The sequence below is a fragment of the Hypomesus transpacificus genome, chromosome 1 (genome assembly GCF_021917145.1).
Source record: "Hypomesus transpacificus isolate Combined female chromosome 1, fHypTra1, whole genome shotgun sequence".
Lineage (NCBI taxonomy): Eukaryota > Metazoa > Chordata > Actinopteri > Osmeriformes > Osmeridae > Hypomesus > Hypomesus transpacificus.
The window spans coordinates 10,862,121-10,878,505 of record NC_061060.1 but is presented as its reverse complement, the minus strand read 5'-3'; the positions used below and the strand labels follow the sequence as shown (position 1 = coordinate 10,878,505).

General features: G+C 41.5%; 1 protein-coding gene across 1 annotated transcript; it reads left to right on the top strand.

Moving 5' to 3' along the window:
* Positions 1-1,469: 1,469 nt before the first annotated feature.
* Positions 1,470-2,815, top strand: LOC124466643. Its single transcript, XM_047018510.1, has 5 exons — positions 1,470-1,558; positions 1,804-1,897; positions 2,007-2,094; positions 2,211-2,375; positions 2,503-2,815. Exons 1-5 carry the CDS (start codon positions 1,525-1,527, stop codon positions 2,743-2,745), a joined length of 624 nt encoding a protein of 207 aa, XP_046874466.1. The 5' UTR covers positions 1,470-1,524; the 3' UTR covers positions 2,746-2,815.
* The last annotated feature ends 13,570 nt before the right edge of the window (positions 2,816-16,385 follow it).

Sequence of the window (16,385 nt, the reverse complement as noted above, 5' to 3'; positions counted from 1 at the left end):
TCACATCACTATCCTAACCCCAGACCTCGTCTCCCTGTCTCTCTCTCCTTTTCTTGCCTAAACCTAACCCTCCTATCTATCCTACGCCTAACCCAGGTAAGTATTAGGTAAGTATTTAATTGTGGTTCATATTGTTAAATAGGACTACATTGTGTTGGACTGTCTTTCTGTGGTCTAGACTATTTTTCAAAATGCATGTGTTGATTCACCAATTGTACTGGAAACACACACTGGCAGGGCTGCCAACTTTTGCAAAAACCTTGGAGTGAGATTTGGTATTTGGTCTGGTCCTGTCCCATCCGTCCCCCCTCTCCAGTCAACTTTTCTGGGGGATATCATGATTACAGAAAGGGATTGTTTAATTTTTTATATTGATACTGCTAACGATTCGAGTGTTAATCGGGCACAGAGCCAGAATTTGTAAACATCGTAGGCTTAGCCCAAACCTAGGACGTATGGGTTTGATGTGATGCAAGGTATGGACATCCACACGTTGTGCGAGCACGCATAGCACAAAATAGTTGAATTCAGCTTTATGTAAAATAAACAGACGTTTATCAAAAAAACCTTGTCTAGTGATGCCATCACTCCGGCCCTGCTCCCATCCATCCGCGCTCACGCGTATTGTTGCGGTAGGGCCCCACGGCTCAGCTATCCGTAGCCTATCTGAGACATTTCTAAAACCAATTGATTAATTAAAAGTCAGGTTATAAATAGTTATTTCTACAAAATGGATAAGTGACAAGACTTTTGTCAGGGACTGTATGTCAACGGTTTGCTTAGGAGTATAATGTTACGTTTAATTCAAAGAAAACTATGTCTATAAAGTTTGGTTCACCAGTTACTGGTGATGATAAGGTATATCTTGATGATGTCCTTTTAAAGTGGTATGATAAGGTTAAACATCTTGGTAATACTGTTCACTCTAGTTTGAGCGATTCAGAAGATTGTGTATCGAAATGTCATGTTTTTAATGGTGCTTTCAACAAACTAATTGGTAATTTATCTCCAGATACAGTATGTAAGTTGTTTACCAGTTACTGGCCGCGTTTCCCAGATTCGATCGTTCTTAAGGACTTAAGAAGGCTCTCAATCTGTAGCCCCGCCTTAGCTCTGAAACTGATTGGCGCCGCCACCTGTGTAGCCGAGCTGTGCCTGAGTGAGTCAGAGATAGCTAGCAGCAGCACTAAATAAGTAGCCTGTGCAACGCTAGTGCTAAACATTAATGTTCGTAGTGTAAGTATAGCGAAAAATAGCCTAAACTTTCCTAGACTTGCTGCGGTACTAATGCTGAGGGCTCAATGATATTGCTGTCTTACTAGAACGTGCATTTAGGCCGAATCCCAATACTCCCCCTTCCCCCTTCCCCTTAGTTTTGCGCGTTCCCGTGAGAGCTAGTGGTGTCCCAATACTCTTTCGGAGCTAGGGGAAGGGCTAAGACTAATACACCCCTTAAAACCAAGTGAGGTCGAGAGCTTACTTGAAACCTAGGGGTACCCAGAATACACTGCGCAACCAGCAACAATGGAGGCTAGATCGATCCAAAGCTCCCACAAATGTAAGTATTTTCGGCTTAATAATTGATCAAAAAATTACAACAGTCTTGTTTTGTGCTCTACACAGTCATATATTTGCAGCCATGTTCTTACTTTAAAAGTTTTTTTAAATCGCTAGTTTGCCACATTACATGGCTGATTTGCCAAACAGCATTATAAGCTAATTTCGTTTGATATCAGTGCATAACACTATTTGCTTTTGGAAACATCGATACGTGCTTTATATATACCGTCCTCTATCACACAGGGACGTCGGAGGAAACCTGCCAGCTGATCAGCTTTCGGGCTGCAAACGAGCTGAAATTTTTGAAATCCAAATACGCTGCAAAGCAACAATGGGAGTGAGTCATGCGTTCATGTTGTAGCAATTCATTACTTTATTGGTACTCTTATTGTAATAATGTTTACATAATTCCTGTTCATTCAACTGTACATTGTTGTCGGTTACAGGGCACTGATTAAGGACATTGGGTTGGAGGAAAAGGTAACTGGCCAACAAGCAGCAAAAAAGTGGGAGAACTTGAAACAAAGATACAAGGTATGTGATGTTCCATTCCAGAAAAAACTCCATCTTCAATCTCAATGCAATACAATGAATGCATACTATAAGTTGTACTCAATATTTAGTTTAGTGTGTGTTGTGTGTCATTCCAGGAACTACGAACTCCCAAAACAGGGTCAGGTACTGACCGGGGGGAAGTGACCGCTGCTACCTGGCAGTTTTACGAGGATATGCACGAGGTGCTGGGTGCCAGGCCCTCACTCGACCCTCCTGTGGTGGTGGCATCCTTTAATGAAGATCCCACACCTATCCGCATGGTATGTAATGCAGTACATTTTGTGGTCTGTAATAGCAGAATGTTAACATGTTGTTATTGTAATGCTCTCACATATATGACCCCAAACATTTGTGGATTTTAAATCAAGATGTATCTTGTTCTTTTAGGAGATTGTTGAGCCCTCATCCCCAGCCAGCACGTCGGCAGTTGGTTTCGCACCCAGGTCTGAAACCTCTGCCATGGCAGGCCCCCCAACTCCATCACCCCACAAAAAAAGAAAAAGATACAACCAGGAAATCCTGGATTTCCTCACTGAGGAGTCCAGTAAAGAACAGAGGCGCCACGAGGAGAGCGAGGCCAAGACGGAGAGGTTCTTGGTCCTCTTTGAAAAACTGGTGGAGAAATTGTAGTTGGAAGAGCTTTGTTTTTATTTGGCCCGTGTGGTTTGGTTGCTATTTGCACTTGTATTTATGGAGTTATTACATTACATTTGCATTTTTAATACATTTGCGTGTCTTTATTTGTGTGGTTTGGTTGCTATTTGCACTTTGTATACTTTTAGTTTGATTGTCTTTTCATTTATGTGTGTGGCATTAAAGTTCTTGTTCATAAAAATATAAAACAATGTTGTCATGTTCATTGGGGCTTCAGAAAAACAATCAGAATCATAATCAGAAAAGGTTTTTAATTGCAGTGAAAGTTTGCACGGACAACAAATTTTTGTTGGCAGGAAGGTGCATAAATTCAAGATACATTACGTCATTTTCATGGGGCTTGCACATTGTCTGAAACTAGGTCAGCCAGTCTGTTTCTTGTGTCATTCCCAGAGGTTTCATTGTATTCCATGGGCTCACGGGGAGGTTGGGGGTCATGCAAGTCCCCAAAAATGTCTTCATCTGGAATCAGTGTGTCACCATTGTCCATACACACATTGTGCAAAAAGGCACATGAAGCAATTACCTGGGGTGCAAACGTGGGCTTCACCTCCAAAACTCTAAAAAGCGTTGACCTCCATCTTGTCTTCATCATGCCGAAAGCCCTTTCAATAATGCTGCGCCCCCTTGACTGATAGTAATTGAATCGCTGCTGTACTTGTCCATGCACTGGCTCCTTGAAGGGGGTGATGAGGCAAATCGGAGTTTCGAAACAGGGATACCCACCATCACCCAGAAGAATGTAGCCTGTTGGGGGGTACCTTCTTGCGGTATAAAAACTGCTGTTTTTCATTATTCGTGTGTCATGGACAGACCCCGGGTACCCTACAAAATGTCCAGAAACCTGCCATTCGAGTCACATATAGCCTGCATGTTGACTGAGTAAAAGCCTTTATAATTCAAATAGTCTAATCTGTGACGCTGTGGTGGTTTTATCCGTATGTGGCTGCCATCGATTGCTCCAACCTCATTGTGGAATGCAGGGGTTCCTGAAATGTTGACGAATCCCTGACCAACTGCAGGCAGGTCCACTGTTTGAGGGAAGTTTATTGCTCTCTTCAGATTGTCCCATATGTTCTGGGCCACTCTATGGATGATGCGGTGAACTGTAGCCTTTGGTACATGAAAGACACGGGACACCACCCGATAAGAGAGTCCATGTGCCAGCCAATAGGTGTATATGAGTACTTCAACCTTATTACCCCAGCCATGGTCCTGCTCCCTTTGTAAAAGCCTCTGTAAGCTGTGCATCGCTGTTCTGCTGAGGCGGAAATCCTGCTTCAGCTCAGTCTCAACATCAAACCACATGCGCAATATAGGCACTTTGAGGTTTATGGCACAGTATCTTGTTGGACCACCAGTCTGGAAAAGAAAAACATTTTACACCATTAATGGGCTGACTTAGAAAAATGTTTGCCCCTTCAAAGTACCTTAACGTCTCCCCTTTCCCACAACAAAGCACATAGTGGCTAGAGTTGTCTCCCTTCCCCCAGAACAAAGTACATAGTGACTAGGCCATGGTCCAAATGCATCGACCTACAATCGGGTACAACTTACGAGTTGCGTAAATCCTTAACATATAGCGTTAGTTAATAGTCATTCAAAAAAACTACTTATACACAGATCTTAACTGGGTTCGTATTACAATATAGTCGAATTCCATGTAATGTATGCGTGTCCAGCTCAGCTACTGTCTTGGTTAGTTCGGTTAACGTTAAATACAACATTAAATACACGTTGTTTGCAACAAATCCTTACCTACCATAAGATTCTCCAGCATTCGTAGGCGTCGTAGACCTCTTCTTCTCCCTTGATTTCTCCGATTTGTTGCAGACAATCGCAAAAATATCACTAAAGCCCACGCAATCGACAAACACTCACTTGCAGACGGCATCTTGGAAGTTTGTGATCAAAACATTGTCGCCTCTGATGACGTAGCAGCCAGCTAGCGACGATGGATGATGGCGTAACCGTAACCTAGTGGTGTCCCATTTCCTAGGGCTATGTAGCCCTTACCCCTTACTTTCGAGGGCCAAGGGGAAGGGGTAAGTTAAGGGGAAGGGGTAAGGGGGAGTATTGGGATTCGGCCTTAGTCTAGCAGACACTTTTATCCAGAGTGTAGTATCTATGAGTTGTTGCTAACGTGTGCTGACGTACACACCCAATAAATTACAAATTTCCAGGCCTCTCTAGTTTCTACTCTGCCACAACCTTCTGTAACTTCTCAGCTAGGTGAGTGCTTGTGTGCTGCTCATACAGGGTCCGTGTCTGTAGAACTGACGCTTTCATTTCCCACTCAGTCAATAAAATGAGCAGTCACTGTGAGGTAGCTTTCGGTAGCACGAGAAGTCCAACCATCAGTCGTTAGTGAAACAGAGGGTGCAGCTGACAACTCGCGCTCCATCAACGTCCGTGTTTTGTTGTATATGTAAGGGACCAGGGCCGGCGTTGCTGCTACTGTATCCCTGCCTGTGTTTGCGCTGTTGCTCAGCTAGTAGCCTATCGTGTCGTGGCGTAGGAGGACTGATCGACAAGCGCATCATACATTTAGCTAAGACTTGCATGTACAGTAGTTAGTCTGGAGCCCTGCTTCTGCATTTTTGTTTTGATTTTCCCCCCATTGTACCGAACTCGTACCGAACCGTGATGTCTGAACCACGGTACGAACCGAACCGTGACTTCAGTGTACCGTTCCACCCCTAGTGACTACACACCACCTTGTTTGACACCATCAGACGCACCAAAGACGCGTGACCGACTGTCACCCCATAGTACAGACACTCGCTGACGTGTATAGCTTTCCAGTAATAAACGAAAGATAAGTGGAGGGACACCTCCGAATTAATTAATTTTAATAATTTACCATAATGAACCTTGTCTAATGCTTTACTGGCATCTATATACAGACAGCTATACACATCAGTGTCTGCGAACGTAATAATCAACATTTTCCATATACATGGCTGTGCAAAGGGTTGTAGACACACCCTTTTTGAAACCAAATTGTCGTTCCGATGTAAATATTTTCCAAATTCTCTGTGTTGTTCTTTTTCATGATTTCATAAACGAACGTGTTGGGCTTTCTATTCTCGAGCCGGTTTCACATGTTCTTTCCAGCCAGGTATACGTTTACTGGCTGATTTACTTTGAGGGATACAGTGCCCTCCAAAAGTATTGGAACAGTGAGGCGAATTCCTTTATTTTTGCTGTAGACTGAAAACATTTGGGCTTGACATCAAATAATGAACGTGAGACCAGAGATCAACGTTTCAGCTTTTATTTCCAGGTATTTACATCAGGATCTGATGCACAACTAAGAAAATATCACATTTTGTTTGAATCCACCCATTTGTCATGTGAGCAAAAGTATTGGAACAGATATACTTAAAACATATTTAAGTGAATAAGACTTAATATTTAGTTGCAAATCCTTTGCTTTCAATAACTGCAGCAAGTCTGTGACCCATTGACGTCACCAAACTTTTGCATTCTTCCTTTTTGATGCTTTCCCAGGCTTTCACTGCAGCCGCTTTCAGTTGTTGTTTGTTTTGTGGGGTTCCTCCCTTCAGTCTCCTCTTAAGCAGGTAAAATGCATGCTCTATAGGGTTTAAGTCTGGAGATTGACTTGGCCAGTCTAATACCTTTCATTTCTTGCCCCTGATGAACTCCTTTGTTGTTTTGGCAGTGTGTTTTGGGTCGTTATCTTGCTGCATGATGAAGGCTCTGCCAATCAGTTTGGTTGCATCTTTCCTTAAATTGGCAGACAAAATGTTTCTGTAGACTTCCGAGTTCATTTTGCTGCTGCCATCATGTGTTACATCCTCAATGAAGATTAATGAGCCCATCCCAGAAGAAGCCATGCAAGCCCAAGCCATGACATTACCTCCACCGTGTTTCACAGATGAGCTTGTGTGTTTGGGATCATGAGCAGTTCCTTTCTTTCTCCAAACTTTAGCCTTTCCATCACTTTGGTAAAAGTTAATCTTTGTCTCATCAGTCCATAAAACTTTGTCCCAGAATTTTTGAGGTTCATCTCTGTACTTTTGGCAAATTCCAGCCTGGCCTTCCTATTCTTCTTGCTAATGAGTGGTTTGCATCTTCTGGTGTAGCCCTTGTACTTTTGTTCATGAAGTCTTCTGCGAACAGTAGATAGTGATACCTTCACTCCTGCCATCTGGAGGTTGTTGCTGATCTCACTAACAGTTGTTTTAGGGTCTTTCTTTACAGCTCTCACAATGTTTCTGTCATCAACTGCTGATGTTTTCCTTGATCTACCTGTTCGACGTCTGTTACTTAGTACACCAGTAGTTTTCTTCTTCTTCAGGACATTCCAAATGGTTGTACTGGCTATGGCCAATGTTTCTGCAATGGCTCTGATTGATTTTCCATCTTCTCTAAGACTCACAATTGCTTGTTTTTCACCCAAAGACAGCGCTCTGGTTTTCATGTTGTTTTCACCTCTGAATACAGTCTGCATAGACAAAACCTATCTTACCCAATCTGAACCTGAGTGTAGACATTCAGTGGTATTTATTGATTGAATAATGTATGTAATAGGACACACCTGGGCAACAAAACACACCTGTCAGTCACATGTTCCAATACTTTTGCTCACGTGACAAATGGGTGGGTTCGAACAAAAAGGTGATATTTTCTAATTTGTGCATCAGATCCTGATGTAAATACCTGGAAATAAAAGCTGAAACGTTGATCTCTGGTTTCACATTCATCGTTTGATGTCAAGCCCAAATGTTTTCAGTCTACAGCAAAAATAAAGGAATTGGCCTCACTGTTCCAATACTTTTGGAGGGCACTGTATTATTCAAACCAGCTCTAATACAGCAGTTTAAAATATCTTTACACAATTTGTCGATATCAGATAAATGACTTGGATTGTTACACGATTCATTCCTACATATAACTGTTTCATGAGGAACAACCACTTTATTTAGATACATATCCAGACTAGACTTGTAGGACACCCGGTCCTCTTTGGTCGCCTTGTACCAGGCACTCCGCTTCTCACAGTGTGAAGATATGTTGCCCGTGACAACAGTATAGTTAACATCACAGAAAAAATTACACTTGACATTCCCATGCATCGTTGACCCTGACAACAACACGGGTGTACATAAGACAACAACTGAGTACATCGGAGCGGCGTTTGCTGTCAAGTCAGACAGTACAAACTGGATTACATGGGCTGCCTGTACAGCCGCCAAGGAGAGCGTGAGGGTTAAGTGTTGTACACATCTTTGTTATTTGGATAACCGTTATGCTGTTAGTGTTATGGAACGCGCGATATCCACCTTTCCCCTCATTGAAATTATTATGAGTGTGCACCTCTGCAAACCAGCAAATTCGAGGCATCTTACAGCAACAGGGCTACGAGCCAGCTGAGTAAAGGCCGATTTATACTTCTCGGACAGACGCATGGAGTCGGACGGATTGGTTGATTTTATACTACTCCGACAGCTCTGCGTGCTGAAACAATTCACCACCAGAACAGTAGATAGCGCTGCACTGCGATGCTAGCTAGGTTATCGAAAAGTCAGAGCAAATTTACAAATGAGCCGTTTCATCAATAAAATAAACACATTTTCAGCAACTACACTGCCTATTTCTCGTCACATTTGAATTCAGATGCTGATTTACATGTACTGTTTAGCTGAAATAAGAGTTGCAAAAACTTAAAACAATGGCGGTCAAAGGATTCTGTTTTTCTTGTTGGTCACGGCAATCCCGCCCCCACCCCTGACTCAAGCAGTTCTTAATGAGGACCAATCACAGCCAAGGGGTATCCGAAAAATGACGGACGCACGGACGGATAGTCAGGAAAATCAGGAGGTGCACGCAGAGCTCTGCGAGGGCACGGAGAGGGAGTTCCTTGACGGAGAGGGCGTTCCCTGTATGCGTGTCCGTTAAAACGCAGAAGTATAAATCAAACTTTACTGTCACAAATGAATATGTCGATGACATCAAGTGTGTGTGTGAATACAAATGCTGTAACACAAGTGTTGTTCACTTCTTTGTTATTTGGATAACCGTTCTGCTGTTAGTGTTATGGCGCGCGATATCCGCCTTTCTCCTTATTGAAATGATTATGAGTGTGCACCTCTGCAAACCAGGGTGATCAGATGAGAATGGCTAAATTCGAGACATCTTACAGCAACGGGGGCTACGAGCCATTGCGATACAACCGTTGTAAACATTAGTGCATGTTGCCGCCCCTCTCCTCCTCATTAGCATTTAAAGCTACAGACACAGTGCGTTTTGAGGAAAACTCATTGTGGGACTGCTCGTAGTGGCTGTAATTATGCACCAAGGCTGAATTTCGGCTGAGATACTTCAGATACAGTAATAGGGAACCATTAAGGCCTATATAAAAGCATCCAAAAACAGCATTTCATGTGACCTTTAAGGAATGAATGTTTATTACTTAACAGCCATAGTTCATTCATGTATGTTTCTAATGCAAAATTTGCAAAGAAACTTTTGTCTAGTTTTTGGTAAAATGTGTCAGTAATAAATGATGGGATTTAATAGGTTACCTGTGTTATACAATTATCTTGCTGTAAGTGGTAACCTTAACACCACTGGTCAAATCACTCGATAGTGGGATATTGTTGTAGAAATGTTGGTCATATGCATAGATGTATGTGTATGAAATCTATAAGCTTCTATGATCATTGGTAAGAGACAGGAAGGATAGATAATGAAGTTGAGTTCAAAGGAATGTGAGGTGCTGATGGTTCTGTGGGCAGCTTGCCCTGGGGGATGGGTGAAGCATCTTATATGGCCTTCTGTCCTCTGATCAGTGTAAGGGGCTATAGAGACAGTTGCTCTGAACTTTGGCTAGAGAAGGACTGTGTCCTGTGTCATTGTTTGTGTTAATTAAAAGTATTGTTTGAAGATGGTCACACAAAGGACAGTTGACCATTTGACTGGTCAACTCCTGTGGCTTTATTATCTACTGCCCTGGAGAGAGATGCCACATCAAAGAACTTTGGGACACTTGGTATTGTTTCAAGCTGTCACTAAGTTGAGTTAGCCAATCACAGAGTTTGCTACATTGATTGATTGACCTTATAGAATGCCATTTGATCTTTAGTTTATATACAGGGTTCGTACGGTCATGGAAAACCTGGAAAAGTCATGGAATTTAAAAATGGTTATTTCCAGGCCTGGAAAAGTGCTTGAAAAAAATGTAATCCCAAAAGTTTTGGAAAAGTCATGGAAAGTTGTTATAATCATATTTTCATGTTGTTCATTTACGCTGAGTTTTAAATAATTCACATGCGTTTAAAAGAAATACGTTCAAAATATAAGCAGGCATACGCTCTCATACTAACTGAAAAGTTAGATGGTCCTAACAACAGTAACTCAGAGAAGCGCGAGGGATAATTCAAAATGCCAGGAAAGTGTAGCTTTAACGATGCTTAGCTACAAATGGAAAGATACATTAAACAGACAAAGACCCGGGACAAGCAAAATGTCGGTTGTGTGGTGGAAATCATTTGACATTTCAAACATAGGAGAGGCGGCATTAACTAGCCATTCCAAAGATAGCAAACATCAGAGCGCTGCTGCTAGAAAAGCTACAGCAGCCCGGTGATGGGTGCTGCTAGCAAAGCTACAGCACCCATTAACTACGCAGGGTTAGTGGTAGTGATGGGAAGTTCGGATCATTTTACTGATTCGATTCTTTGATTCTCGTTCAGTGAAATGAACGAATCTTTATTCGAGTCATTCGTTCATTTCATCCGTCAACTGCAAACACGTATCATATTCTCATGTAAGTTAGTGCATGACATGTGCACCAGAAGATACTATTTCAAAATAATTTTCTGCATTAAAATAATGTATCATGACAGTTTTTGTATGATTTGGTCATTTATTATCACACTAGCATTTAACTATCACGGTAAACAATTCCACTGCACTAAACTGTAAGTGTAAATGTAAAGTGAAAATAACAAAACCAGTCTGTATGATGACTTGAGCGAATATCATTCACATCTTACTAAAGCGGCGGCCACACAAAAGGGAATGAGGAAACTGTTTCTTCTACTACACAGGTGTCAAACTCAAGGCCCGCGGGCCAAATGTGGCCCGCCACGTCATTTTATGTGGCCCGCGGAAGCTTAATGGGCTATTGAAATAAGTATACGCTGCTTTACAGCGTGCATTGACCATAAACGACATCTCTCACCATGCATTTCGATTGTGTTACGGCAAAGTGACGACATCCCGCCTCTAGAAAGCAGTGTATGCACATCAGTGTTAAACGCAAAGTTTAACTGGGTGAAGGCGAGCATGGTTTGAATGACAGCACTCGAATGCAGCCGGTTCTGCGAACGTACCCCATGTGCATTTTCAGCCAAGGTCCTCGGGCATTCAACCCAAGTTGGTATCGCTCTCGAACTTGGTTAGAGTACTCAGCCAAGCTAGCATGTTTCTGCTTCCCTTGTCGACAATTTGGAGCCAGAAATGATGAAGACATCACCTTCATTAGACAAGGTTTTACCAATTGGAAAACGGCAATGTTTATTTTACATAAAACTCAAAAAGCTATTCTGCGTTCAAATGAATGGCAAAAAAAGTTTTGCTCTTGCGCTATGCGCGCTTGCATTTTGTCACGAAACACTGAGAAAAATATGCAAATTTATCCTCCAAGAAAAACAGCAGATTGTCCAAGAATTAAATGGCGGACTTCAATTGTAGCATAATAGGCCCTATGTTCACAAAAGCTACAACAAAAACACCATGTTTTTACATTGTTACATCGTAGTTACAACTGGTCCTTTGACGGCAACCATAATGCTGATGTGGCCCTCGGTGAAAATGAGTTTGACACCCCTGCTCTACTACAAAATACAATGCTGGTCACGTGAAAAAAGGATCCAAAAACTCGTAGAACGACAGAGTCGGGATATGAATGAATCGTTCCTCTTGCTACCAGTACAGAGCCTATGCATGTCACATGATAAATGATCCAAAGACTCGTAGAAAGACCGAGTCGCGAAATGAACAAATCGTTTTTTTCCTCTAGCTACCAGTACAGAGCCTATGCAGGTCACGTGAAAAATGATCCAAAGACTAGTACCTGAAGACCGAGTCGGGAAATGAACAGATCATTTCTGTTTACTTGGACGAGCCTATTCAACAGTCCTGATGCGCAACCATGAGAAAATGAACGAATCACTCTTTGAGAGGACTTGTTACTCCCGAGTCCTTGTAAGGAATCGTTCACGAACGACACATCACTAGTTAGTAGTACAATGAACAGGAATGTTGTTATTTTATTGTGTCCCTCACTATTACAAGGAATGAGAAATGTCAGTTTGGGTTAAATGTGTTCAAAGTTGTATTGTGAAAATTGTTCAAAAGGAAAATGTTGGTAAACGTTTCATATGTTTAAGGATATAGTACAATTCATTGTTAATGTATTTGCTGTGTACCATTGAAAATGGTAATACATTTGAAATTAAAAAAGTAGTTTTTTTCACCTGGAAAGTGTATTCAGCATTGGGAAGTCCCTTCATTTATTCACCCAGGTAGAAAAAAAAATGCTAAGTTTACTAAATCTTAGCATCCTTGAGTATACTTTCAGAGTAATCATCAGTATACCTAAAGTTATTAAATGATTAGTTAATTTGAAGTGTGCTATTTAGGAACAACTAATTTTGTACTTAATATGTTTAAGTTGTAATTTAATTGTACTAAAGCACAATTTAGAGTGTATTAAGTGTAATTTTATATGCTAGAGGGGAACAACTAACCCTAAGTATACTATACTAAGTATACTTGAAGTTGTTCCACTTTTTGCACAGTACCCTGGCTTCCCACAGACTCATTGCCAGTTCAACGTTGCTATTTTGAAGGTAGTTGGGCCTGGCCTGGCCCTGTGTGCTACAGACACCACCATCTACAACCTACGGCTCGAACCCCTCTTCCTCCTCTTGAATCCACGGACCTCACCATCATTACCCTCTGTTTGGCTGCAATAAACCTGGATCATATCACACATCAGCATCTGAGTGTTGCATTTGGGTTCACCCGTCACTCCCCGGGCAGCCGGGATCACAACAAAAAGCCCAGTTCACCCGCCTGTGAAAATCTCTGTCGTCGTTGATAATGACATTGTGGTCAGCCTCCCCAGACTTGCTGATGCCTTCCTAGTAATATTTGAACTGATATATGCACTACACCTCAGCTATCCCGTGGGATTGACCAACACTTACGAATGTATTCATAAGATTTTACTTGGTGTGGAAGAAGGTGAACTATTGCCCAAGCTGCAGACTCTCAAGAATGAATTGTTGATGTAAAAAAGTATCTTTAAAAGGGGTTTGGGGTGGGGCATTATTGATTGCATTTCCCCTCTAGTTAAGAGGGCTTTCTTTTGTGAAAAATAATGCCTCTGCATGTTTTCAACTGGTTTGTTAATAATTTACCAAGATTTTGTTTGGAGTTGCCCATTCCTTTTGCATTTTATGTACCGTATTCTCCTGATTTTTTTCATAGTTTGGCTGATCCTGCGACTTAGTCAAGTGCGTCTTATATATCAAAATATATATAATTTGTTTATATTTTTATTCATACTGACTGACGAACTGATGTGGAATGAGATCGGGGAGCTTGGTAAACTATCTTACTGGTAACTTGCTTGTTGGACTCGCTAGCTTGTTATGTTAATTTAGCCTATTCAGCCTCCCAGGTATGTTCTTTATCCTATCATAGGCGTCGATTTTATGTTTTCTTCCATGGGTGCTCACGGAGCACGCCCTTTAAAATGTAATTTGAAATGAATGTAGCCTTTACACTTTCTTCCTCCAGTCACTCGAGCCCTCTCCTCCAGGGGAATTTGGATATTTTCTTGCAGAGGTACACATGTCCTCTTTTTCAGTTGAACTCATGTCCTCTCTAGAGTCAAAGACCTATTCTTGGCCTGAAGTCTTCACTGTAGCTCAGTTTTTGTATTCTGCTGAAATTCAGCTACAACAAGCAAATAGAGTTCAGCACAAGTGGTACTCTTCTTATCCCTCCGCCAAAGCTAAGATCTGATATTATTCAAGGAATGGCTGAAGATATTGTAAGATACACGGCATATGCCAGTGATCTTCAGCTTGAGGAAGCTGCTGCTGCCGTGGTACAAGTCCACCCGTACTTGAGGGAGAGAGGAACGTACACCGGCCATGAGGGATGGAAGCAGTATTTAAAGATCAAGATGGCCAATTTTCACACTAAACTTGGCCGTCTTGGACACCTTCAAGTCAGTGTTAACTCGCTCAAGAGTAAAAACAAAGTCAGGGGAAAACAGCTGCAAACCCCAAAAAACTACAAAAGCAGAAGTCAACTTCCTTCCTAGCCTCCCTAAAGGAGCAACCACTGCAAGCCTGGAGAAAGAAAGAGTTGCCCTCTTGACCGAGGTGAAAAATAATGAAGCAAGAAGCATATTATTGATGGAAAGGCTTTTTAATGTAATATATTATAATAACTCCAATGCTGCCTTTTTCTTTGTAACTTTTCTCAGGTTAATGCAGAATTTAATGCAGAATTCATGCGGATAACAACTATGCCTCTACAAACCAAGTTCATGGCACAACTTGACAGATACTCAGCTGACTTAACCAAGCTCTTCAGTAAGAGAGGCGGGGCTGCTGGAAAGAAAATTAGACACATCATGGAGAGGACGGCTCAGGTATATGAACTTTCGGCTCCCGCCCTGGCTCCCGGCCCTGGCCCCCGTCCCGGCTCCCGCGTTTTATGGGATAGTAATCATAAATATTATCTGTTAAATTGCAGTGTGATGACATAAACTCCAGACGAGAACATGTCCTAAGAAGCCTCTGTGTCTACCTCCATGAGGATGATGAACCTCTCATCAAGGAATACATGGTAAGTAGATGTTATTTCACTCTGGTCTTTGACTACTGATCCTACTTGTTTGAATCTTTTTAGTATGTAAGCAGCACTCGGGTCAATTTGTTGTTTCTTGCCCATAGAACTGCAACGTGATAGTGGACAGGGAGTTGGCCACCATGGGAGTTCATGTTGAGGGTGCTGATGCAGGGGAAGAGCCTGAGCATGTCGGAGTGGTGATCGAGGGTGTGGAGCTGCTGAGCAACCTGGGTTGGATTTTCCATGCTTTTTGGACTGATTTACTGTCTCAACATGAGCTACCCACAAGAACTCAAATTCACATTTGAGTACCTCCAGAAGGTGCTGATGAACTTGGATGGCAACAATCTTTCTCCTATGGTTCAAGCACTTAAAACTAAGATGCTCCTGTGAACTCACTTATAGGTCTGAAGGCCTTTACATTTTATTTTAGATCTTAAAGAGCAATCAGGATTGTCTTTTTCTCTCTCTCCACTTACGGAGCCATTCAGTTGAAACTCAGTAACATTATACACATGTCCCCTCCTCCCAAGGAACACATCTCCTCTTCTCCAGTTGGACTCATGTCCTCTCCATAGTCAAGGACCCATCCTTGGCCTAAAGTCTTTAATGTACCTTGGTTTTTGGATTCAGCTGAAATTCAGCTGCAAAGAGCAAATTAAGAGTTCAGCACGTGGTGTGTGTGTGTGTGTAAATCTTAAAGAACATTCAGGGTCTTTAAGATCAGGCACTCAGTGACACCCGTCAGAGCCTGGCTCTAAGATTTACACACACACCATAAAGTGTCAGTTTCTGTGTTTGAATTGAATGGATCTTCAAGTGAAATTTTGTATTTATTGTCATTGATATTTGCTCATTAACAATATTATTTGTGTTAAAAGGTGGTATATTAAGACTAATCTTGTTCATGGGTCAGGATCATTCCCTTCCCTGACGCCTGGTGCCAATGTTTGTTGGTCAATATTATTCCCTCTCACTGAGGCCTGCCATTTATTCCAGAAACTTCCAAATTGTGTTAATTTAAGGCAAAAAAAAACTGTAGGTGAGGGTTTACTTGATAGTATGATTTATTTCTATTTTATATATGTTTTGACGTGTGAGAGCTTTTGAATTGAAGGAGTTCATGAAGATTTGTGATGTTGCAGAATAGTAGCTTTTACTGTTACGTAGACCTAAAGTAAGATTCCATTCAACATGAATGATGGATCTGTGTTTAGAGGCACTTGTAACTTGCAGTGTGGTTGAGCAGTTTAAAATGTACATTTTAGAATTTTTTATAAATGTTGCACATTGCTTGCAAATGGATACCTAAATGTGTATTGTGGAATATATATTGACAGTAATACATGTTTGACTGCAATTTGACCTGTGGCTTTTTCAAAATATTAGGTTCATGTAATCTAACCAAATACATTGGGTTTAAGCATAATACCTGAGTACGTCCAATTTAATTGATTAATGTTGAGATATCTAATGTATTCATGTTGAATGAACATGATTAAGAAACATGGATTGAAATGTCATTTTTTACATTGGAGTTATGTGATCAAAATAGATGGAAAATTGTCATGTAATTGAAATGCATCCATTTTAACTTTTGGCCTTAAATATTATTTTGAGAGTACTGGCAGTCTGGCACATGTGGGTGCTCAGTATTGTCCCGCACTTATGTATGCCATTGTGTAAACGGATAATTGTAAATGTGTTATGTT

Coding starts and splice junctions, on each gene's coding strand:
- LOC124466643 (XM_047018510.1), top strand. CDS start 1,525: ATGGAGGCTAGATCGATCCAAAGCTCCCACAAAT. Junction 2,095..2,210: donor ACTTGAAACAAAGATACAAG/GTATGTGATGTT, acceptor GTGTCATTCCAG/GAACTACGAACTCCCAAAAC. Junction 2,376..2,502: donor ATCCCACACCTATCCGCATG/GTATGTAATGCA, acceptor TTGTTCTTTTAG/GAGATTGTTGAGCCCTCATC.